The sequence below is a fragment of the Rattus norvegicus genome, chromosome 15 (assembly GCF_021556685.1).
Source record: "Rattus norvegicus strain SHRSP/BbbUtx chromosome 15, alternate assembly SHRSP_T2T, whole genome shotgun sequence".
Lineage (NCBI taxonomy): Eukaryota > Metazoa > Chordata > Mammalia > Rodentia > Muridae > Rattus > Rattus norvegicus.
Window position 1 is genome coordinate 32,219,383 of NC_141548.1, and position 25,872 is coordinate 32,245,254.

Sequence of the window (25,872 nt, forward strand, 5' to 3'; positions counted from 1 at the left end):
GTGCCACCCTCAGCGCGCTCCCCCTTCCCGCTCCCAGCTCATCCATCTCCACACAGAGCATTTCTGCTTCCGACTCCTGTGTGTCCCACTGCGCAGCCCGTGTGGGCCCCCATCTCTCTCCTGCCTTTGGCCAGCCCTTGGCCAGCCCTCTCCAGTTAGTTGTTCCATGTGGCATTGCAGGTGTGGGGGAGGGCACACTCTGCGGTGTCTCCTGCTGATCTTGGCCCTAACACCCTCACCATGTGCTGTGGACGTGCTCATGGGCTCTCCTGCCTGCTTCTTTGTGGGGGTTCTCACCTGGATTGTTAAGTTCATTGTCTAGCTATTATCTCTTTTAGGAATAAAGATTATTGTTTATTATCCTGGCTGTTTTTCTTTTATTCCCTTGGACCAGAAGGGCTTCTAATTCACTGCCTTATGTGGAACCTTGTTTTATTCTTATGAGTTAATATTTTCCCCTTCCCTCCCCTTCTTCCTCCACCCTTCCTTCTCATCCCCCTCCTTCCCCTTTCCTTTCTGGGGTACTAGGGATGGAACTCGGGGCTCACATGTGCCAAGCAAGCACTCTGACATTGAGATCTAGCTCTTAGGTGTGATCTTTTAACTATGAGATTCTCATGGACCCGTTTCCTGACCCGAGACTCGGGTACTAGAAATTCACGGTGTCTAGCTGGGCTTCCTGTCATCCTCTGCTGGCAGCCTTGGCTGTCTAAGAGGTGTGTGTGGTGGAGGGGGGGCGAGGTTGGGAGGTGGGGGAAGGTGGGGGCGAGTGGGAGGGTGAGGGTAAGAAATCGTCTCATTAATGTCACCACCGTGAAGTGGAAATGGACTCTTTCCGCCAGGGCGGCAGGATCAGGATGTTCACCATGCTCGAAGTGCTCTCTCTCTGTGAGGATGCCGATCTCTGTGAGGATGGCGATCTCTGTGAGGACAATACCTATCTCCGTGAGGATACCGATCTCTGTGAGGATGCCGATCTCCGTGAGGATGCCGAGCAATGGAGAGCAGAGTCCTGGCTAAGCACAGGGCTGTGCTCACAGGGTCCACAGGCAGATGAGTGTTCTCTTCTCCTGTAATCTTAACCTCTTACACAGAGGGAACTTGGCCTCCATAGAAAGACTCAGAATTGGTTATCCACATCTTTGTAGATTTCCAGGAAGGTGCTGGAGCGGGGTGAGGCTGACTTATATTCCACCTGCCTGCAGGATTGGCTTTACCAGTGCCCGGCGTCTGGCCAAGGATGGGTCGCATATGGTCAGCAGCGGCTGCAAACAGCAGATCATGCGGGGACATGCTCCACTGTGTGGCATGTGGGAAAGGCTGAGGACTGGCAAGGGCCAGGGGCCAAGGTGAGAGGTCAGGGAGTGGAAGGACAAGGAGAAGGAGGCCTAGAACTTTTGCTTCACAGAGCAGGCCTAGGAGAGGCAGGATGAGAGTGGGGGCTCAGGCCTTCTGCAAAGTGAGAGAACTCCACAGCTGAAGAATGTATCACGGAATGGGGGATACGCCAGGGGATTCCAGGAGAATGCGTTAAGTCTCAGGACTGCTGGGTCTAGCCTGATTGCTTTACCTTTCATTCTTGTTTGAGGTAGCAGTGTATCAGCAAGCTGTGCCTCGAGGTCCTGCACTCCTAGACTGCTTTGAAAAGAGTTCCCTCAGGCCATCCCCACCTTCTCCCACTCACTGTCTCATAGGCCTTGGGGTACCTTGGAGGTGTGGATTTCCTGGTGTGCATCACTGCAGTGAACCTTCTAGTGGGGAGCACTCTGGGAGCCAGTGAACCGGTGTGGGACAAGGTAAGAGACCAACCAAGAGGGCTGGGGCAGATACTAGCTCTGTACTGTAGTTACTGCATGGTGGGACTTCAGTCCCCTTCTTTCCTGAGCCATGATATAGTATGGCTTATCTTAAAATTTAGCCCCTACATTCTTCCTGCTTTGTTTTCCCACCCCTTACACACTTACTTGCTCCATGACTGTCTGAAGGAAGAATTGGTTCTTAGCTTAGAGTTTCACAGCATGTGTAGCTTTGCTTATTTATGGGCTGTGAGGATGTCGTGGTGGCCTAGAGGATAGGCATCTCTCACTGTATGGTGGCCGGGTAGAAGAGAAGGGAGCAGGTGCCTGCAGTAGTGGGTTTCCATATTTTGTCTTAGTCAATGTTCTATAGTTGTGAAGAGACACAATGACCACGGCAGCTCTTATGTAGAAAACATTTAACCAGAGCTGGCTTATGGTTTGAAGTTCAGCTCATTTTCATCATGGCAGGAAGAAGGGCAACAGGCAGGCAGACATGACGCTGGAGAAGTAGCTGAGATTTTCCATCCAGATTCCCATACAGGAAGAGAAAGGGAGACACTGGACCTGGCTTGAGCTTTGAAACCAAAGCCCACCCAACCAGTGACACATTTCCTCCAACAAGGCCACACCTCCTAATCCTTCTCAAGTAGTGCCACTTCCTGATGACTAAGCACTCAAATACATGGGCCTGTTTGTTTGTTTGTTACTCAAACCATCACACTTTTTACTCCATCCGGGCACTCAGTTTACATTGGGTGGTGCTGCCCACATTCATGGCAGATCTTCTCTCGAGAATCTCCCTGGATATCCTCACAGACATATACAGGAATCTAAGTGTCTGCCAATGAATTAAGGTGAGAGCCAAGATTAACCAACCCATTGATTGAGCACTTGCTATGTGCTAGACACTGTTCCAGGCCCTGAGAAAATGGCTATGGACATATTAGGAAGAGTCTTATTGGGCAGTGCATTGCTCACTTTCGTTCCTCTTCGGGGATTTGATCACTCAGGACTGGGTCTATGGACTCAGACTTTCCGGGCACTATGAATCCACTCCTTAGCCTTAAGGATCAGGGAGAGATTGTAAAATGAACCTAAGTCATCCTAGAGTCTGGTATTCTCCCACTTCCTGTTCTATTAGGTCCTAGGGTTTGTTCCCGATTCTCTCAGATGAGATAGATGTGGATTGAGTCTCTTTACACCTGTCAGTATTTCCTGCTGTGTTCTAGGCACGGAGTCAAAGCTCTTTCTGCCTGCTGACCTTGGTGTGTTCTGCCCTCCCCAGCTTCAGTTTGATGATAGCATCTTCACTCCTCTCCTTTCTCTCTGCCCTTGGTTGAGTGTCCTTCACTCCATCCTCAGGGATGACCTGAAATTTGACCTGCCGGCAGCCACTGCTGAGCGTCCTCCCGGGCTCTTTAGCTTCCCTTCTAATGTCTCAGAAAGATCATTCGCCTGTGATCTCCAGGGCATCAGAATCAGAGTACAAATCCTATTCCCATCTGGGATTGGACAGCCTGAAGACTGTGTGCCCTTCCTGTGCTCGAAGATGCCAGCTACATTACTGGGGAGAATATTGTGGTGGCTGACTGTTCCTCCCGGCTCTCAGGGAGTTGGAGGACTGACCACCCGAGGGTATTGGCCTAGCAGCTAAGGAGAGAGTCTGAAGTTTGGTTAGGTTAGCAACTTGAGGCTCACCTATGCTAGGCTTAAGGAAGAAGGAAGCTCATTAGTACTCTCATCTCCTGATTCTCCACAGGACCACTAGAGACTCAATGGACCTCACCAACATCTGAAGCTCTTGACATGAGGCTGTGAGCTTAAGAATTAGCGGGCTTGGCATTCTGGAAGAATCTTAAGGGAAAGGAGAGGAAGCTAAGGCCGTAAGGGGTCCAAAGCTTTCTCTGTAATTTGTGTTTTACAGCTCTTTCCTAAAATAAAATCAGATTTGTCCTCACCTCTGGATGCTCCTGGAAAGGGTAGAGTCAAGAGCAACAGAACAGGGCAGGCCTCTCCTGTCTGCTGTGGCAGACTGGAGATAGGGCAGAGGTGTGCTGACCCCTCTGCCTCAATTCAATGAGAGCAGAAGCAGCATTGCCTGTTTGCAGTGAGTGAGGGCCATCCAGAGGGAGAGTCTTGTTTCCAGACAGAGTATCGAGAAGAGGACTTTGCTTGTAACGGAGCAGTGTTCAAAGATGAAGTTTGGTGGCCCCGTGATGTATGTTTGGATAGGGGAGACTGCTGTTGGGAGAGGAGAGGCTGAGGAGCCATTACAGGTAAAAACGGGGTGTGCATGTCGGGGGAAGCTTTTACTCCACACGTGGTCCTTGTCTCCCTCTTGTCCAGAGCTGGTGAGGTGAGGGAGTGTCCCTAGCTATTCTGGGGGTGGGGATGGGGCAGCTGAAGAGCCAGTAGCTCTGACTTCATCTGCTGTGTCCCCAATGCCAAGGTCTCACAGCCTCCCCCTAGTGGCTTCCCTGGGCTGAGCAAGGATGCGGTCAGGTGTCTTCTCCCAGCCCTGCTCAGCCCTGAGTTTGCAGCTCAGGATTACAGGGTTGTGGATACTGCACACATCTGCTTTCTTGGGAGATTTAACCCCAGTATCTAGATGGTTCCAAGCAGGACCAAGACTCTTATTCTTGGGCTAATATCTGAAGAGAAAAAAACCAAACAAACCAGAAACAAAAGAAAACAAGATCGGTACTTCTGAGAGCTCCTGCTGGCTGGTGGTCATTTACTGGGGAGGAGGAAATAAAGTGCGATTAATAAAAGAAGGCTGTGGGCGGGGCTACTGCACTTACCCATCTTCAGCTGTTGGGGAGGGTGAGGGACCGGAGTCTGAATAACAAACCCTCCATTGGGTGTTAGTTTGTCCTATATTTGCATATTTCAGCTGGGGGCTCCAGCTGTCCTCACCCCAGGGACCACTGTTGCCCACAGTGGAGTGACTCCATGCTGAATTGGAACTGAAGAAGTGGTCTTGGGGTAGACTGGGTGGCTGGGCTAGAAAGGTGGACGTGAGATTTTATGGGCACTGGGTTCTGTGGGGTGAGGTGAATAGGGAAGGAAGTATCCAAGACTGTTGTGTTCTCCGTTAATAGACGGTAGACAAACTGGGCTAGATTGAACTAAGACATGTCCCTCTCTAGTTTGAATGCGTGATTTAAAATCCAACGGCAGGATTCCCAGGTTCATGTATCAGCAGTGTCTGGAGACTGAGCCCTTGGAGTTAATTAGCAGTAGATGAGCTGTGGGAATGGGCTTTACTCACAAAAGTCTCCAGTTTTAGAATTTCTGTTCTTTTAATCTTTAAAGGCTACAAGATCCTGCCCATCAATTCGGGAAATGTTCCTGCAAATCCCAGTGAATAAAAATGCCGTTTTATTACTGGGCTCAGAGAGGGTCTCTTGTCTGTGTTTTTATATCACTAGGATTTGAATTCAAGTTCTTCTGTTAGTCAGCCTTTCTGAAAAGTGACCTCAGGCCTCAGTCCAGCCCCCTCTCGCAGCGCATGGTCGTTTCTTTTGAAATCCCTGCTGGAGGAAGCCTTTGGAGCAGAAGTGGTAAGAAGGGGTGAGAGTGAGTCAGGGAAGCGAGAGAAGCGGCTGTGAATCCCGTTACAGGCACAGATCAGGATCCAGAGGGCTGAGGCTCTTCAGCGCTCGTGCTCTGGAACAGACAGTTGGATCAAGGACACATGGATAATGATGAAAACAGGGACAGGATTTTAAGATTGAGAAGGACACTCTCAGGAATTGAAGTAGGCCAGAGAATTGGGCAGGTCTAAGGCTCAAAACCTCTAGGCCATGGAGAGTATCAACCCTTCATAGACTATTTGTTTGTGTCCCCTTCCCAGCATTCAGCATTTAGAGATCTCAGGCTTGCACCCAGCCTAAAGGTGGGGCTCTCTCAGTCATGCTCTATATTAGCTTCTTACAGATGCCAGTTTTGATGCCTCTGGCCTCCTCTTTCACCCCATTCTCCTAATTCATCATGGAGGAAGATGCTGTAAGTCACAAGCCTGTCTCCTGCAGGTTCTCTAACTAGGAGTACAGCTTACTTCTCACACGTGAAACGTCTACTAACAACAGCAGGAAGAGGGCTTATCGGTGGCTTGTCACCTTCTGTCCATCAAGAGATTCAGAATTGGGGAATTATCAACCACTGTTTCCAACCAGAGAGGAAGATGCTGTTCCACTGTGCCCAATGGGAAGCAAGCAGCTCCCTCAGCCACATCTGAAATTAAAATGAGGGCCAGAGGATGTGAACAGGGCAGCAGACATGTCTGCAGTGGGTCTATCAGTAGCAGCAATTCCTGGGCTCAGATGTGTGCCAGGGACAGCACCCCAACCGTTGCTTTTGTGAAGCTCTGCACAGAATGAAACAATCGCTTCACTTCCCGCAAGGATTGGCATGGAGAAATGTCTGGAAGCTTTCAAGCTGCTAAATCTCAAATCTCCACTAATGGTTTGAGCAGTCCTGTGGCTGTCCCTCGGGGGTTACCAGAAGAAACCAGAGAATGGGAAGGATAGAAAGGCAGGAAGAGAGGATCACAGAGAAAACCTTAATTAGCTAATCATGCATAAAGGAACTGGGTGTCTCTCAACAACTGAATGTTCTGTTTGCTACAAATAGAATTGCTTAAGTGCAATACAGTAAAAATTTTCCACCACAGTTTAAAATTTCCCTTCACTTTTCTCTAAGTTAATGTTAGGACATTTTTAGACTGTGACGACCCTGGAAGGGAAAATGTGCAGGGGCTGCCTCCTGTCTGGTTTCTGGTGATGCAGCTTTTGAAGACAACTGAAAAGGTGCAGGTGGCAATGGTGGATGCCTTGGTGACCTGAAGAATGCCAGGGCTAAGATGTGGGGATCTGGAGCTTTAACAACTAGTAATCCCAAACGGAGCAGCAGGGACTTAGAACCGTCCTGTGTCTGATTTTATCAAAGACATGAACTGTTCTTCCTTCTACAGAGACAGTCCCTTAAATGACATTTGGCTCCTTTATGGGAGTTTCCTTTTTCTTTTCTTTTTGTGAGTTTCCCATCATGCACCCCTGTACCACTCATCCCCCATCCCCCTTGTATCTGCTCTATACCCTTACAACCTCCCTCCACAAAGAAAAACATGAAAAATATCTCATTGTGAAAACTGTAGTGTGTCACAGTGTGTCCCACAGTGTACCCTTTTGTCCACACTTCCCTTACTGTAAATGTTCATTGCAATGAGTCACTGGTCTGGTTCAAAATCTGTGGCTTCTGTTACACTATCAATTTTGGATCCTCACTGGGACTTCTCTCAGATATCCTGTTGTTGCCCTGTGTCATGGAGATCCTGCAGCTTTGGATCTGTAGGGCAGGCCCCTTCATGTGCTCCAGCAGTTCATAGATGGGGTAGATGTTGATTGAGGTGGGTCAACTCAAAGCCCCGGATCTGGGCCTGAGATGAGCCCAGAAGCTCTTCAGTACCACACCACAACTAGGATAAGTGTTCAGCCTTGTCCTGGCTAGTTCATCCAATGCTGCAGCCAGCAAGGCGCAGAACCAGCTCTCCTCATCTCATGCTCTCAGGGCTGGCTCACCCACATGAGCCAGTAGGGCCAGGTCTACTGTGCAGCCTAGGTGAGGTGCAGGGCCCACTCACCCAAAGGCTGTATCAGGGCAGGGGCTGGCACAGCTCTCCCTCTCTTACACCCTCTGCTGGCTCACCCGCAATCCTGGCAACCAGGGTTAGCTCTGCTTTGCTGCACAGGCAAGGTGCAGGGCCTGTTCTCCCATTCTCATGACCCCAGAGTCAGCTCTTCCACCTGCCATAGGCATTGAGGGATGGGGTAGAGGGGCATCTCTCCCTTTTCTGGACCATGGCACAGCAGACAAGCTTGGGGGCCAACTCTCCCTTGCTTATGCCCTCAGAACTTGCTCACCCTCACCCCTGCCACCAGGGCCAGCTCTACTGTGCAGGGCTTGCTCTCCTGAGTGCTGCAGCAGGTGAGGGACAGGGCCAGCTCTCCTGCTCCCATGACCCTGGGGCCAGGTTTAGTCTCTTCGCTTCTAAGATAATATCTTGAAATTCTGCATCTTATGGAGGAGAAAAAGATGGTAGACAAGGGAAGAGAAAGAGTCAAATGGTGTGAGGCCACTTGTGTAAAAGTTTTAATCTCATTCACTAAAGGGGATGGCTTTATGGCTCAGTCACCTCTTAAAGACCTACCTCTTTAAAAATAGTTAAATTTTTTTTTTAAAAAAAAATCTGTGGGCTGGAAATCTCAGTGGTCAAGAGCGCCTGTTACTCTTGCAAATGAGACAGGTTCAGTTTTCATGAGCCATGGTGGCTCGCAGCTATCTGTAGCTGCAGTTCTAAGGGATCTGGTGCCTTCCACTAACCTGAAGGCCTACATGTGGTACGTAGATGTGTTTTTGGTGCCCATGGTGGCCAGAAGCAGGTATGGGATCCTCTAAAACTGGAGTTTCAGGCAGTTGTGACCTCTTAAGTGAGTGCTTTAACAAACACAGCAAGAACGGCAGGCACTTTTAACTGCTGAACCAGCTCGGCAGCTCCAAGACCTACCTCTCTTTTTTATAAGATTTATTTATTCATTTTTATTTTAAACATTGGTGTTTTGATTGCATGCATGTCTTTGTGAGGGAGTCAGATCCCCTGGAACTGGAGTTAGAGTCAGCTGTGAGCTGCCACATGGGTGCTGAGAATTGAACCCCAGGTTCTCTGGAAGAGCAGCCAGTGCTTTTAACCTCTGAGTCATCTCTCTAACCCAAGGCCCACCTCTTAATGCTATCACGTTGGCTGCTATGCTAGCGCCTGAATTTTGGGAGAGGCACACTCACCTACAGCTTGGCAGTGAATTTAGGAGATAGATGAAACCATTTGGGCTGTCATTTAATCAGCTTAAAACAAGACCAAAGTCCTTTGTGTGGCAAATGTACCCCTAGATTCTACCTCTGCCTTTCTTACCACTTCTCCCTTTAACCATCACTTGCCCTTGAAAGCTTTTCTTCTGCTGACCATGGGCGTCACTGCTGCAGAGCCTTGCTCCTGTTCACCATGATGTCACTGCTGCAGAGCTTTGATCCTGCTGACCATGGTGTCACTGCTGCAGAGCCTTGATCCTGCTGACCATGGGTAACACTGCTGCAGAGCCTTGATCCTGCTGACCATGGTGTCACTGCTGCAGAGCCTTGATCCTGCTGACCATGGGTAACACTGCTGCAGAGCCTTGATCCTGCTGACCATGAGTAACACTGCTGCAGAGCCTTGATCCCGCTGACCATGGGTAACACTGCTGCAGAGCCCTGATCCTGCTGACCGTGGGCGTCACTGCTGCAGAGCCTTGATCCTGCTGACCATGGGTAACACTGCTGCAGAGCCTTGCTCCTGCTGACCATGGGTAACACTGCTGCAGAGCCCTGCTCCTGCTGACCATGGGTAACACTGCTGCAGAGCCTTGATCCTGCTGACCGTGGTGTCACTGCTGCAGAGCCTTGATCCTGCTGACCATGGGTAACACTGCTGCAGAGCCCTGCTCCTGCTGACCATGGGTAACACTGCTCAGAGCCTTGATCCTGCTGACCGTGGTGTCACTGCTGCAGAGCCTTGCTCCTGCTTACCATGCGAATGGGCATCATTGTCCTTCTCTATGTTTTCCCTTAAAATCTCTAATGGGGAACTTGTCATGTAGAACGTCCTCAGCAAAAGTTTGTTAAACAAAAAAATGAGGTGTGACTGGATTCCTCCTGTTCATGCTCGCTCAGACATGTCCAGGTCCTCCTGCTTCTTGGAAACTTTTCTTTGGGTATGGATTTTCAGTAACATAAGAAAATTGTTCTTTTTAAAATTAGCATTCAATTCTGGCCCCTGCCTACTCCAGAGCTTCAGGAGTTTGTCTTTCTTTGAGGAAAGAAAGAGAAGAAGAAGGAGGAGGAGGAGGAGGAGGAGGAGGAGGAGGAGGAGGAGGAGGAGGAGGAGGAGGAGGAGGAGGAGGAGAAGGAGGAGGAGGAGGAGGAAGAGGAGAAGAAGATGAAGAAGAAGAAGAAGAAGAAGAAGAAGAAGAAGAAGAAGAAGAAGAAGAAGAAGAAGAAACCAAAACCAAAACAAACCAAACAAAACAAAAAACCAACAATAACAAAAAACAAAAACAAAAACAAAAAACCCAGTCTAGCCCAATTGGCATGCTCTAGGACAATAAGAGACTCTTTTCTGGAGAGGGTCAGAGGTGGACAGCACATGAGGAGTGACACCCTATGTAGATCTGGGCTCTGCATATGCATGTATGGTTGTCTGAATGAACCCAGCAGGCTCATAGATTTGAATGTTTGGTTCCTGGTTGGTGGAACTATTTGGGAAGAATTAGGAGGTGTGGCTTTGTTGGGGGAGGTGTGGCTTTGTTGGGGGAGGTGTGGCTTTGTTGGGAGAGGTGTGGCTTTGTTGGGGGAGGTGTGGCTTTGTTGGGGGAGGTGTGGCTTTGTTGGGGGAGGTGTGGCTTTGTTGGGGGAGGTGTGGCTTTGTTGGGGGAGGTGTGGCTTTGTTGGGGGAGGTGTGGCTTTGTTGGGGGAGGTGTGGCTTTGTTGGGGGAGGTGTGGCTTTGTTGGGGGAGGTGTGGCTTTGTTGGGGGAGGTGTGGCTTTGTTGGGGGAGGTGTGGCTTTGTTGGGGGAGGTGTGGCTTTGTTGGGGGAGGTGTGGCTTTGTTGGGGGAGGTGTGGCTTTGTTGGGGGAGGTGCGGCTTTGTTGGGGGAGGTGTGGCTTTGTTGGAGGAGGTGTGCCATTGGCACTATCATGTGGTAATTGTGATTATTTTATGCAGCTCTGTAATGAAAACAGGCAAATGGTAAAAAGAAATATAAAATGTACAGTTTGAAATGAAAAAGAACACTAGGAACTTCGGTGTTGGAGCCAAGGCTTATGCTGAAATAGATAAAGATGCCTGATGTGAAACCTTAGAGGGAGAGAGATACCCTCAGTGCAAGACCCCACCCAGATAAGCTTCCAACTTGTAAAAAGGAAAGGCCTGAGAAATTTTCTGCTGTGAAACATCAATAAAGAAACGCTTTTACAGGGTTGGGGATTTAGCTCAGTGGTAGAGCGCTTGCCTAGCAAGCTCAAGGCCCTGGGTTCGGGCCCCAGCTCTGAAAAAAAAAAAGAAAAGAAAAGAAAAAAAAAAAGAAAAGCTTTTACAAATGCAATTCAAGGAGTGGGGAGGTTCTATCCCAAGTGGGCTAAACTGGGCAGTGTTGTCCATGAGGTGCTGGCTTTAGAGTCATTACGGATGTAAAAGTAAAAGGGTTGTAGAATCTTCCTCCATGATTAAGAAGAGCCAATGAGGCCTGCTGTGAGGCAGGGGAGTCCCTGCACAAAAGTCTCTAAGAGTCCATAGCATGGGGGTTGGGGATTTAGCTCAGTGGTAGAGCGCTTGCCTAGGAAGCGCAAGGCCCTGGGTTCGGTCCCCAGCTCCGAAAAAAAGAACCAAAAAAAAAAAAAAAAAGAATCCATAGCATGAAACTATGAAAGTGAAGCCTTGATTGTTCTGGAGACCCCAAGATATGGGAGATGCCAGAGACATTAGCCAAGGGGAGCTGCACAGTGGGGGTGGGGCAGTCAAGATAGAAAAGTGTGTTGCAGTTAGCAAAGCTGAAAGGGAGAAGCCATCTAAGCCCTTTGACACCAGATATGGAGCTATAGGATTTGGGGTTTGCCCTGCTGGTTTTGGTCTTGCTTTGGTTCAGTATTTCCTCACTAGGTTCCTCTTCCTTCCTTTCTTAGGGTTACTATTGCTGTGGTGAAATGCTGTGGCTAAAGCAAATTAGGGAGGAGAGAGTTCATTTGGCTCACACTTTCACATTGCAGAATTCCACATTGATTCATCATCAAAAGGAGTCAGGACAGGAACTCACACAAGCCAGAGAGGTTCCTTCCTCTCTGATGACTCTTGCTTATGTCAAGTTGACATTAAACTAGCCAGCATAGAATGGTAATATGTATTTTGTGCCTTAGTATGATGAAAGGATGTAATTTGCTTTTTGTTTTTGATTATACAGGGGGTTACAAGGAAGAGATTCCCTGTAGTCTCTGAAGAGACTCTGGACTTTTAAATGGTGTTGAGACTGAAAGATGACGAAGTCTTTTGAAATTGGGCCAAATATATTTTGCATTATGATATGACCGCAAGCCTGTGGGGTCCACAAGGGAACAGAATATGGTGGTTTGAAGAGAATGGCCCCCTTAGGCTTGTACATTTGAATGTTTGATCCTCTGTTGATGGAATTATTTGGGAAGGATTAGGAGGTGTGGCCTTGTTGGAGAAGGTGTGTCACTGGGGACAGGCTTTGAGATTTTAAAAGTCCACCCCATCCCATCAGACAGCTCTCTCTGTCTGAATCATGGTTGTTGTATCAACATGCAAGTTCTGGCTACTGCTCCACAGCCATTCCTGCCTGCTTCCATGCTCCCCTCTATGATGGTTACAGACCCTGTAAGCCCCCAAATAAACTCTTCTATGAGTTGCCTTGGTCATGGTGTCTTATCATAGCAATAGAAAAGCAAGACAGCATTCATATGCACTCTGAGTAACATAAACACATCCATCTACCAGAGAGAGAGAGAGAGAGAGAGAGAGAGAGAGAGAGAGACAGAGAGAGGGACAGAGAGAGACAGAGAGAGACAGAGAGACAGAGAGAGACAGAGAGACAGAGAAAGACAGAGAGAGACAGAGAGAGAGAGACAGAGAGACAGAGACACAGACAGAGAGAGACAGAGACAGACAGAGACAGACCGAGATAGAGACACACAGAGAGACAAAGAGAGACAGAGAGACAGACAGAGACAAAGACACACAGAGAGAGGCAGAGAGGAGGCATAGACATGAATCAATCATCCTTCCTACATAGAAAAGGGTGTGGAAGGGAAAAGGGTGTGTGAATGAAGTAGAGGCCTAGACCCACCAGACAATGGAGGTCTCTGCTGTTAAAGGTTTCCAAGGAAGGGAGTGGTCCTTGCAGCTCAAGGAAGCAGGCTTAGTTCATAAGTGACCTACATACACTATAGGGCATATTGACTTAGACTATGTGATTAGAGCCACAGCTGCACTGGGTGGGGGATGCAGCTGGTCAGTATGCAGTTGCTGTGTGAGGCTGCTTTAGATTCTGGGTGGCATGGGTTTGGGTTTGTGTCCCCGCCCTCCTTCATCTCCAAGCATCTGGGCTCTGCTCTCAGGGTTCCCTGCTCTGGGCTCAGTGATAATCCCACAGTGATAATACCCCCAGCTTTAGCACAGTAGAATTTTATGAGAAACCACATCGTTAGCCCTTAAAAATAGGAACTGAAACAAAAACAAGCTCCCTTTAGGAGCCAAGGGCGTCAGAAGCAACAGGAAATGCTTTAGAGAACAGACCTGCTTTGCCCTTATAACACTTTTGCTAAGAGGAAAGTCCAAACCGTTCTTACAGTACTGATCTTTGCACTGCCGCCGGGTCTGATTTAACCTCTGATTGCCTCGAAGGAGAACAGCATCCCTTCTGTTATTAAGTCACAGTCAAGTAGGGATGGGCTTCTGATCCTTTTTAAAAAGCAAGTGTAATAGGGAGAGATTAGAGGTGCTTGGAGCAGGCTGTCTGCCCGAGAGGCAATCACTCTGAACCCAGCTCTACCTGGCTGTGCAAACATCTGTTTAAAAAAAGATGGGGAGGCTCAGAAAAACCTTGGGGAGCCTGAATTATGCCAAAGCCCAGGTTCCCGATTTGAAACACAAAAGAGAAAGACCCGTAGGTGAGAAAGGAAGATAACTTCTGGAGAATGGGAACTCAAGTGGGTGTTTGTTTCGTTATTAAAGGTCTTAAGGGGCGGGGGTGGGGGGTGGGGAGGGAGGAAAGGCATTATTTTCAGCTGTTTGAGCTCATGTTTTACCAGGGAAGAGTGGTCCCAGGGGCAGGTCAGGGTCGGAGAGAGGTTAAGTTCTGTGTAGAGGAACTTTGGAAGGAAGGGGGCGTAGAAGCAGTACGGTGGGTAGAGGGGGCTTCTGTGGACCACCAAAAGGACAGGTGATCCTTATCTCAGCCATACTTTCCTGACCTGCAATTTTTATTTGGTATAGCCAGAAATTTGAGGTTAACAATCTTCTGTAGCTACCAGCACAGCAGCATTTCCGGTTATGGAAGCTGGTCCTCCAGGGCGGGGAGGGGATGGAGGGGGTGGGATGGAGGGGACGGGAGGATGGGGGGCGGGTGGAGCTGGGAGCAGGGCTGAAGAGCTTCCGCAGGAGAGTCTCTACAGGTCTCCAGCCTGTCACTCCCACCCTCTCCCTGCAAATGAGGCTCATTTCCCCGGAGTGTTCCCATGAGTTCATTTCCAAGGCCAGACGTCCTTTCTGCACAGATCCTTTTTATTGCCATGGAGACAATCTGCAGCTCCGACCAATCACAAGTTTGAGCAGCAGGCACCATGACAACCTGTGGGGGCTGGAAAGAGCTCCAGAACACCTCAAAGACCAAAGCCAAGACAGCAACCCAATCTGGAGATGCAGTGATTCTCACGAGTGTGGTCGGGGAAGGGCATCTGCCTTCCTCTGAGAGTGAGCTGGTGCCCTGCGGGGGCACAGCCGCCCGGCATGGTGGGCTGAGGTCTTGGATTGCCAATGGCAGTCTGATTTCATGGCTTGCTTTTCTCTGGCTAGACTAGTTAACAGAAACCTGGAGAGATGGTAGAGAATGATCACAAGAGTCCCATTCCCCTGGTAGACCGCCCGCCACTGAACAAGTACTTGTTGCTAGGTTGCTGTCTTAGCAGCAGAACCTGTGTGTCGTATTAGGCCACAAGCCTGTCACAGCCTCCCTTGTAGATCTCAGTATTGCCTCCTACCTACTGGTGTCTACCTGACAGGGATGGGCCTGGTGACTTCGGTGTTAGTCTGTAGCTAGTTCTCGTACAGAGCTGGCTAGGAGACTTGGCCTTCCTGCCATTCCTCTCACACTCTGACCCTGGGCTTCCTGGTGTGCCTTCCAATGTTCTTACATCCTTCTGCCCTTCATGTCTCTCCCATATCCTTTACCCAGAGATGTGATAGAGGAGCAAAGTACTGAGAACTGGTACCGAGATCTGCTTGCTCCTGGTGGGGTGAGTGGCTTAGGACAGATAGCCACAGGCATGACCAGAAGCTTGTGCCCTGTTGGGGCTGTTCTCATGAAGACCACATCTCAGGAAGGGCAAGTGACCTGCATGTGTGTCCCTCACAGCTAACCTGATGGCTGAATTTTGACAACAGACACGAGTCTCTGGTCTAGAGGGCTGTTCCAATTTGCTTTTCTATTTCTATCGTTAAACGCTATGACCAAAATCAACTTGGGGAGAAAAGCCTTACTCCATATATTTCCAGGTTACAATCCATCACTGAGGGAAATAAGGGAAGGAACTCAGGGCTGGAACTCGGAGGTAGGAACCAGAGAGGAATACTGATTGCTGGGTGTCTTAGTTGGGCTTTCATTGCTGTGAAGAGACGCCGTGACCAAGACAACTCTTATAAAGACAGATGTTTAATGGGGGCTGGGTTACAGTTTCAGAGGTTTAGTCCCTTACTGTCATGGCAGGAAGCATGGCATCGTGCAGGCAGACAGTACTGGAGAAGCAGCTTAGAGCTCTACCTCTTGATCTGAAGGCAGCAGAAGGGGACTGTCTCATTGGGCATAGCTTGAGCATGGGAGACCTCAAGGTCTCCCCCCATGCTTTTCTCCAACAAGGCCACACCTCCTAATAGTGCCACTCAGCTATGGGTCAAGCATTCACACACACACACACACACACACACACACACACACACACACACACACACACACGAGGCTATGGGGGCCATATCTATTCAAACCACACCAGGTGACTCCAAGTTGTGTTGTCTTAACAAGAAAAACTAACCAGTATGAGGCTCAACCTCTCTATGGCTCAGTTGTTTGGGTGTTTTGCCTACATCCATGTCTGTGCCCTGCGTGTATGCCTGGGGCACACAGAGGCCAGAAAGACTGTGTCAGATCCTCTGAAAATGGCAGACAGGGAATCAAACTCAGGTCCTCTGGAAGAGAAGCCAGGACTCTTAACTGCTGAGGCATTTGTCCAGCCCCGGCTCAGTTTTCTTATATGAAAACGGTAAGAAATTCTTAAGGCTGTTAGGAGCGTGAAGTGACTGGATGCGGGAGTCTGACTTCGGGTATGTCTGAGCTGCTATGGCAACAAGTTCTTCCACAGAGCACGAAGCCACTTCCCACTATTCATTCTCTGTAAACAACCGACTCCCAAGCCATTGCTGTTCCTTTACCCGCTTGGCTGAGGGGCAGCCTCTGCCTCCCCTTGTCAGTGTGCGTTCAGTATCTGGTGTTCAGGCATTGCACCATCCTGTTCTACCCCAGCACTGTGCACCCCTCTGCGCTCTGAGCTGGTGGGCTTTCACCTTAACCCTCTGGATAAGAGAACCTCTCTCGGGCCTTCCTTATATTGGGGGTTTGCTCCTCCACTGTTATATCTGTCTCACAGACTCCTTCATATTCTGTCCCCCAGCACAGAGCACAAACCTCTGACTGCTAGACACTGACCCTGCAGGTTTGCATAAGGTCAAAACATTAGTTCTTTGTACAGGTCTCTGTCTGAACCCCGCTGGTCTTGCCCTCCTGTGTACCACCTCTCTTAACAGTCCCCACTATTAGAGGCTCAGTGTCCTCCCTGTAGGAGGGCAGAAGAGCATCTACCCTGGGGTAAGCATTAAGTAAGATGGTGCCTTAGAGGCTCTCAATATGGGGCCGGGAATTAAGTGGCTTGTTTATTTGATCTTTTTTATTTATTTGGTGAGGGGATCAGGGTCTTACTGAGTACCTTTGGTTGGCCCCCAACCCATCAGTTGTCTCTGCCTGGCCTGGAACTTATAGAGATACACCCCTGCCTCCTAATTGCTATGGTTAAAGGCATATGCCACCCTACCTGGCCTTTTTAGGTTTTGCGTTCCTCACAGAATTATTTGTTGAAGCTCCATTTCTAAATGCAGTGAAATTTGGCAGTGTGCTAGCTAGCCTTTGGGTCATCACTGGGGAGAGGAAGTCATGATGTGAAATTCTCTAGGGGATGAAAGAGCTAATGCTGCCCCTACTATGTGAGGACATAGCAAACTGTCTGTGTAGCAGTGAGGGGGTGCTTCACCGAGAACCCAGCCACGCCTGTACCCTGACACCTCACTTCTAGCTTCCGGGTACATAAAGGTCTGTTGTTTAAACCCAAAGTAACTAAGACAATGCTTTACATAATCATCTCTAATTAAACTTTGGATACAGTCTTTTCCATTAATGTTCTGTGCACCAGGGACCCTGGACACTCTGATTATACAGAAGCATGGCTGAGTCAGGCAGTGGATGTCAACTGCGGCAGTCTCAAGAATGAGTTGACACAGGACAGCAGATGAAAGTGAATACCTCTTTGCCAGAGATGGCAGGGGTTGGGTGGGTCAGGAAGCAGTCACTGATGTGCTAACACTGGAGGAGTTGGGTTTTACAGGGTGGGACGGGGCATTTCCAGCAGAGGTGCTTCATGAGGAGGAGCGCAGGGCAGGAGGGCTTGGGTCTCCTGCCCACCATGGAGCTGCAGGGTAGAATTGGGAGGAAGGCCCCAACCTAAAATGGAGCTGGTGGCAGGGGTCAGTCTCAGCAGTGGCACCTTGCCATACCTTTCCCAGTGGCTGTCTCCTTGGGACCAAAGGCAGTTTCAAGTTGCTGCTGTGGGGATATGGGACTTAGAATGTGTCCCTGGGTCTCTTCTCTTTGAGCCAGGGTACAAACAGCAACCTGTGTTTCCAAGGCAGGAATTCTATTATTTTTGATTTCAAACAGTTCTCAACCTGTGGGTTGCGACGGCCCTGGCTGTCTAATGACGCTTTCACAGGGGTGGCGTATCAGATATTTACATTACGATTCGAACAGTGGCAAAACTACAGTTATGAAGCAGCCATGAGATAATTTTATGGTTGGGGAGTCACTGCAAGAGGAGGAACTGTATTAAAGGGTCGCAGCATTAGGAAGGTTGAGAACCACTGTATTATGCTTCCTGTGTTTTCACTGCCACCTTTTTCTCCTGGAAGATATGCACAGAGGATGATCTCTCTCCTTTACCAATTACATTATTAATATCATATGTCGACTACATGTAGGTATGTTTCTTCTGTTTAAGCAGGGAAAGGTTGATGTTGGAGACTGATTGAGCCATTCACTTGCACACTCCCCTGGAAGGAGGAACACTGAGGGGGCCGTAGAGGCCCCTTATCACCAGAAAGCAGAGGCCTGACGCTGTCCTGGCAGATGAATTAGTTGGTACAGCGAAAAGAACTGACTGTGCTGCCCCCCTCTCTCTGTTTCCTGGGTGACCGAGTGTCTAGAAGAACCAGCAACAATGAGACGGAAGTGAAGTGCCCCGCAGTATAATAAACATGACGGAAATAGAGATGGGGTCAAATGACGGGTCGGTTGTGACTGAAGAGCAGGAAAAGGAGTCACACCCAGAAGAGCGAGACCCCTGTTGTGTCACTGTGACTCAGCCAGCTAGAGCTAGTTTTGAGTCTTGGTATGGTAAGACTGTCAGAGAGGGATTACACTGCAGGCCTAACTAAAAGCTTTGAGGAAGTGCTGTGCTCTTCTCTGTGAACATTGTCCACCAGAGGAGGGCCAAAGATCTGCGGTAAGCACGGATTGCTAACAGTGGTTGTGAAGTCACTGCCTTACAGAAAATTTCTTGATTGCCAGTTAAGTATCAGAAAGTATGTGTAAGCATGATGGCTCGTGGCTGCAAGGCCAGCACTTAGGGGGCCAGAGAGGAGGATCTCAATGGACTAGGTGAAACAAAACAAAATGAAACCAAACCAGCCAGAAACAGTAGAAGGAAAATGATCTGCTACAGTTTGGATCTGAGAGGTCCCGCAAAGGCTCCCGTGTGGTTTGTAGCTTGACTGCCAGCTAATGGGCTTTGGAGAAGGGATTTGATTCCAAGGGCTCTGACCTTAAGGATTACGGGAAGAATGGGTCAACATACCCTGACTGGCGGCCCATAATGGCCCACGCATGTGCAACATCTGCCTGACCCCCTACCCCCAAGGACCATCCGAGGGGGCCGAGGGCTAGAGCTACAACGGATGAATTAATCCCTTGATGAATTTATGACATTGCTAGGAAGTGATGGAAACTGGGAGGTTGGATCTAGTTGGCAGAAGTGGGTCACTAAGGGTCTTTCTTCTCTGGCAAAACATATTGGTTCCCTGCCTCTTCCCTCTCTGCAGACTGGCAGCCATGGAGCAAGCAGCAATTCCTTCTGCCACATCCCTGAGTAAAAGCAATGGAGTCAGTTGGTTGTAGCTTGGAACCTCTCAAAGTGCGAAGCCTTTGGCGACATGGGAGCAACTGACATGTGGTCTAAGAGTTAACATCTCAAATGGGATCTCCTCCTGTCCACTAAGCAGAGTGGAAGACACCTGTGGACTTTCTTTTTCCTTCGTTCAGTCGGTAGCTTGATACATCTGCCAGGGAAAGCGGATGTTCCCAGGGAAGGAAGGACCGAGATGCTACAGGGACAGCGGCCTGGGGAGCCTTCCGGTGCCAAGCCCCCTACAGTCTTTCTTTCAAATTATTTTCTAAAATTTAAATTAAATGTATTTTTGAATAATGAATGCATGCGTATAGTATGAAATTCAATGTGGAGCAAAAAAGATACCGTAAATACCCCTTCTTCCTGAGCCCCACCCCAGTCTTCTTTCCTAAAGACAATTACTGAGGTTTGCTAAGTATGAGTAAGTGCATGTATACATACATGCACACATACACACAGACACACAGACACACATATACACACTCACGCACTTTTAAGAATATAAATGCTAACATACTAACTATATAAACAGAGCTGAAGAAATCAGATAGCACACATCGAGTGAGTGGAGTTCAGTATGTGTGTTGCTTGCAAAGGTGCGGGCAAAGCACAGGACTGGCACAGAAACCAGGACAGGCATCAGCTGAGTGAGATGTTGTGGTAACTGTGTGAGCCATTCAGCTTCCTGAGGGTCAGGACAAAGAAGAAGCCTGGGCACAAATATCTGTTCCTACCACCTTCCTCTCACTGCAGGACTCCCTGAGAGGACCAAGCTTCTATCTCAGGACAGGAGAGCCTGCTGTCTAGTTTACAGGGCTGAGATCGGGCAGGAAGGAGGAGAAAGGCAGATGGTGGTCACTCAGTTGCTTGGCACCTCGAGTGGTGCTTTTCTGTTTCCTACTTAATCTGTCTGGATGGGTAGCCCGCTCCTTTTCGATGGCTTAGAGGCTTCTAGACTGTGTTTCTTTTGTTGAATACTATTACATGTGCTGTGCACCTAACCATGTCCCCTGTGTTGAAGACCTAATGGGCAATGTGACTATTTAGAGTAAAGACATCATTTACCCTAAATGATGTCATGAGGACAGAGCCAAGGGTTAGACTTGTAAGCAAATGATATTCTGCAGGAGAAGATATCAAAGAACTCTGTCTCTGCCCTGTCTCTGTCTCTGTCTCCTTTCTTTCATCTCTCTCTCTCTCTCTCTCTGCCTCTCTCTGTCTCTCTGTCTCTGTGTCTCCGTTTCTGTCTCTGTCTCTGTCTCTGTCTCTCTGTCTCTCTCTCTCTGACACACACACACACACACACACACACACACACACACACACACACACACACACACACACACGCAGTAGGACCCAGCAGGAGGTGCCATCCAACAGGTCCTGAGAGAGCAGTCCTCACTAGGAATACAATCAACAGACTTTCCCAGTCTTCAGAGCTTGAGAAACAGCTTTTGTTTAAGGCACTCAGCTGTGGGTATTTTGTTTTGGCAGTGTGAGCTGACTTAGAAACATGTAAAATTGATACACTACTTATGCAACAATATATGCCACTGGACATTCAGCCACTCCTCACTAAGAGAGTGTTAAGGCCACTGTACACAAACAATGCTGCCAGGCACAGCCTTTTCCCAAGTCATTTCCCATGGTAAAGGTATGCTCAGAAGAAATCCCCTGGGAAGGGATTGCTGGATCAAAGAGTGCTTTTAACATTTTAATGGACGCAGCCAGAGCAGTTGCCATAGGCTGCACACCTGTTTACAGCAGCCACGTATGAGGCTCCTGTGCTATGTTTAAACACCTGGATTAGAAAAATGTGAATTGACTTATCTGTCAGCAGTATCTGTCACCTTCACAATGCATAAACTCCGCCTGAATTTATGAAAGTGTACATTTCCTCCTCGTTTTCTGACATCGAGTCCAGATTTATTCAGCAGGAATAAAATTCCTTTCCCAAATGGAATTCTCTGGAAATGGTCTTGTGTATCACTTTAACTCCAGATAACAGCACCTGCCCCTATGTACTGAAAACCTTTCATAATAAAAATGACCTAGAGGAATGTCCAACCAAGAGAATAGTCAATGTTTAGTATTTGGTTTGCAGATGGCTTTCCCTCCTTGATTCTTTTTCACCCCAGCCAGGCCCCAGGATAGGAGTCTGACTTGTGAAGGAGTAATAGAGGCTTTGGTTGTCTTTCCACTCACTTCCTCTATGATCAGGGTTGGAGAGGGGTGATCAGGAGACAGGGTAGTTTACTTGGCTCGCTGAACCTGGCACATGTCTACTGCAGCTTTACCTGTGGCGCTATTTTGGAACCATCAAAATCCAACATGATTGGTCACACTGGGTCTTGTGGTTTGACTATAAAGTGTTCCCATTGGCCCATTTGTTTGAACACTTGATCCCCAGATGGTGGTGGTGCTTTGGAGGGCCGTGGAACCTTCAAGAGGAAGAGTGTGTGGCTGGAGGCAGGACTTGAGGTTTGACAGTTCCCACTTCCTGTCTGCTCTGTTTCCTGACTGTGTATGCAATGTGGCCAGCCACCTCATACTTTAGCCACCATGCCTTCCCCACTGTGAGAGACAGGATTCCTTCATAAGCTGTAAGCCAAAATAACTTCAGTTTCTTCTCCTTCTTCTTCCTCCTCCCTCTTCCTCTTCTTCCTTTGAGACAGAGTTTCTTTGTTTAGTCTTGGCTGTCCTGGAACTTGCTTTGTAGACCAGAATGGCCCCTCAAAAAGAGGTAGATCAGCCTACCTCTTTCTCTTCGGTGCTGGGATTACTTTTGTGTGACCGAAGCAGGAGCTTGCTTTCTTTTTCTCTCTGTAGAGATAGAAGTTGGGGCATGTTTTGCAAGCACTGCTTTGGGGCAATATTCTTACAAGCAGTTCTTTCTGTTTTAATGGTCCATTTCTCCCTCTCTGCTTGCTGACTGTGGATCAGAATGTCCAGCAGCCCCATGTTCCTGCTGCCGTGTTTCTTCTGCCACGATGGACTTCTCCTTGAACTCGAAGTCAGAATAAAGCCCCTCTCCATTACATTGCTTCTTGACAGACATTTGGTTTCAGTAATGATAAAAGTAACTAATATGCATACATCTAATGTTTTCGATATATTTTCATAATAGGTCTTATGCCATTAAACTTCATTTGTTTCTACTTGTACCATGCATAAATTATCTATTACAATAGCCAAAACAACCTCATACACCATCTGAGGGTCTGGAATCCATGGCTAGTTTAATGGGCCTCCTGTGAGTTTGTAGTCTCAAATGGGCCTGTCGCCACTTAGATGCTTGCCTAGAGAAAGAGCACCTGCTTCCTGGAGGCTCACATAACTGAACAGTAGTCAGTTCCTTACCACCAGGGCTTCTCTATTGTGCTACTCAAGACACGACAGTTAGCTCCAGGACGAGTGATCCCACAGAGGAAGGAAGAAGCCATGGTCTCTTTCTTGACAGCCTTGGAAGTGATCCATCGCCACCCATGACAAAACATTGAAGGGATGAGGGTGTGAACACCAAAAGAGATCAGGACGCACCTACTGATGTCATCCTGCGTGTCCTCGTAGTCAGTGCGAACGGTCCCATAGACTTTTGGCTGACAGAGTTACATCTGTGGGAGAGAATCCCTCCCATGTTTTAGGTCTGTCATTTGGTCACTTATTACAAACACAGAGTGAGGTGTATTGCACTGTCTTTTCACGGTTGTAGCAGTGATTGCACTGTAACTCTCTCTGCCGTGAGTTTTCTCCGGGTGACAACTTTTCTCTTCAATGGGTGGGGAGTGGGTTTCGAGATAGGCTTTCTCTATGTAGTTCTGGCTTTCCTGAGACTTGATCGGTAGCTCAGGCTGGCCTCAAACTCAGAGAGCTGCTTGCTTCTGCCTCCCTGGGATTCATGTGCCCCCACTGCCCAGCTCCAGACGATAACTCTTATGGGCTATGTTCCATGAAGTTAAACTTCCCCAATAATGCCCAGTGCTTGTGCCTTACCCATGGATTCCCTAAATAAAGCCCTGGGTGGCCAGGAATACCAGCGTGAACTGCATTCTACCAAGGATTTAGCACAAGCAGAGATGCTTCTCATGTCCCCCACAAACCCATAGTACCATGCTCACAGTACAGAGATGAGGACCAGGCTCACGGGATGCACTCTGCCTGGAGCAGACTATCTATCCATATCTTCCTGTCACAGGAGAAGCCAGCATGGATACGGAGCGGCCCCACAGAGAAGAGCTAGATGCCTACCCCATCTCTGAATATTCAGAAGATCTGTGAGTTTAATGGTTCCATCATCACAGGAGCCTGGTGGAAACCGTCTACTTGACATTTATATGTAACCTAAGGTAATAGGCCATCTTTGGGTTTGCATACCAGAGTCTTGTACTTTTGGTTCCTGTGTAATAATTTCTGTATTTTATGGCCTAGGTGGCCCCTGGGGTTTGCTGCTGGGGGTGGGGTGGGGAGGATAACCCTAGCTACAGCAGGCACTTGTCTTGCTAGCTAGTAGTATCTGCTGATGGCCAGGCCTCAGCCAGCCTTGGCACTACCGTCTAGTTCAGTCTACTCACAACCTCAGAAGCATACATCACCACATGGCTGTATGGATGATGAAATGTGACCGAGAGGGGCACATGTCACTCTGTGTTTGCTCCCACTGACCAAATCCAGCCAAAACCCTTCTGTCCCTCAGCTGTAACTCTGTGGGCCACAAGACACAGAGACAGTCTGTCCTGACTAAGAGGATGTGCAGGAACTGTCTCAGTCTGTCAAGGTTGTCTTGAAACCAGTGAAGAGCTTTAAAACCTGACGGCTCAAAGCACACACCCTAACTGGCTTGTTAAAATGACTCCTGCTGCTGGAGATGGGCTTTGACAGTGATTGTCATGTTTCCCTCCATGCTCCAGGATGGCCCTCCCTCAGTAATGCCTTCCAAGTCTTCCTGAATTGAAAAGAAGGCTCCTCTGACCCCGGTCATTCCCAGATTACTGTCAGATCTACTGGATGCCCTGATGGTTGCCAGCAGTGGGTTTTACCCTCTAACCTCTTGGTGCAGGGCTATTTCATCACAGTCTGTCCTTTGGAAGTAACTGGTGAGGACAGGAATAAATAAACACCATGTCACTCTTTCTAGATCATTTCGTTTGAGGAGTGTCTTCTAAGCAGTACTTATCAGGATTTAGAGAAATCTGATCTGAGATTCCTCTCATGCTCATTTATGAAAGGAGATATTTCATTTGACTCTTTTTTTTCGGAGTGGGGGACCCAGGGCCTTGTGCTTGCTAGGCAAGCGCTCTACCACTGAGCTAAATCCCCAACCCCGAAAGGAGGTATTTCATTTCCTTCTTTGGACAGTTTCACACATGTATACAATGTATCTTAATGTTTACTTTTAGTTCTCCCAATTCATAGATCCCCTCTCCCCACCAATGCACCTCCCTTCAACTTCCTGTTCTTCTACCTCTCTCTCTCTTTAAAAAAAAAAAAATAACTCTAACGTGGTCAGTGGAAAGCCTAGGAGGCCTCAATCTGGCAACCAAGAAGTGCTGAGAGTGGGAGAAATGGTGTTCTCTAGAGAAGAGCATGCTGGGTAGTTCCCCAGTGCCAATGGTCAGCCCTGAAACCATACATACAAGGAACATACAGACTGTGCAAGTTGTACTGGCACACTTGAGTGTGTGCGTGTGTGTATGTGAGTGCATGTGTGTGTGTGTGAGTGTATGTGAGTGTATGTGTGTGTGCATGTATGTGTGTGAGTGTATGTGTGTGTGTGCATGTGTGTGTGTGAGTGTATGTGAGTGTGTGTGTTTGTGTGTGCGTGTGAATGTATGTGAGTGTATGTGTGTGTTCATGTGTGTGTGTGAGTGTATGTGTGTGTGCATGTGTGTGTGAGTGTATGTGTGTGTGCATGTGTGTGCATGTGTGTGTGCATGTGTGTGTATGTGTGTGTGCATGTGTATGTGTGTGCATGTGTGTGAGAGTGTATGTGTGTGTGTGCGTGTGTGTGAGTGTGAGAGTGTATGTGTGTGTGTGCGTGTGTGTGAGTGTATTGTGTGTGCATGTGTGTGCACATGTGTGTGCATGTGTATTGTGTGTGCATGTGTGTGTGAGAGTGTATGTGTGTGTGCATGTGTGTGTGAGTATGTGTGTGTATGTGTGTGTGCATGTGTGTGTGAGTGTATGTGTGTGTGTGCGTGTGTGTGAGTGTATGTGTGTGTGTGTGCGTGTGTGTGTGTGTGTGTGTGTGTGTGTATAACAATACTTAATGAAAGAAGTGGCCATGAATTTGAAAGAGAGCAAGGAGGGATATATGGGCGAGGTTGGAGGGAGGAAAGGGAGGAGGAAATGATGTAATTATGTTATAATGTTAAAAAAATAAAATAAGTGATAAAAACTTTAAGACTTATTTTATGTACATTTTGCCTGGATATACATGCATTGCATGTATGTCTGGTGCCTGAAGAGGTCAGCTTCCCTGGTATTGGAGTGATGGGTGACTGTGAACCACCATGTGGGTGCTGGGAACTGAACCTGGATCCTCTGCAAGAGCAGCCAATGCACTCAGCCACGGAGCTGTCTCTTCAGCCTCCTTCTCTTTCTTTCTGAGACAGGGTTCCTGGCCTGGAATGAGCCCCGGATGGCCTCAGACTTATGTCAATCCTCCTGCCTCAGCTTTGGTGAGTGCTAGAA

At 48.4% G+C, this 25,872-nt stretch overlaps 1 protein-coding gene across 1 annotated transcript; it reads left to right on the forward strand.

The window, feature by feature from the left end:
• Positions 1–864: 864 nt before the first annotated feature.
• On the forward strand, positions 865–3,755 carry Dhrs2l1 (dehydrogenase/reductase member 2 like 1). Its single transcript, NM_001106035.1, has 4 exons — positions 865–963; positions 1,206–1,349; positions 1,695–1,796; positions 3,559–3,755. Exons 1-4 carry the CDS (start codon positions 895–897, stop codon positions 3,565–3,567), a joined length of 324 nt encoding a protein of 107 aa, NP_001099505.1. The 5' UTR covers positions 865–894; the 3' UTR covers positions 3,568–3,755.
• The last annotated feature ends 22,117 nt before the right edge of the window (positions 3,756–25,872 follow it).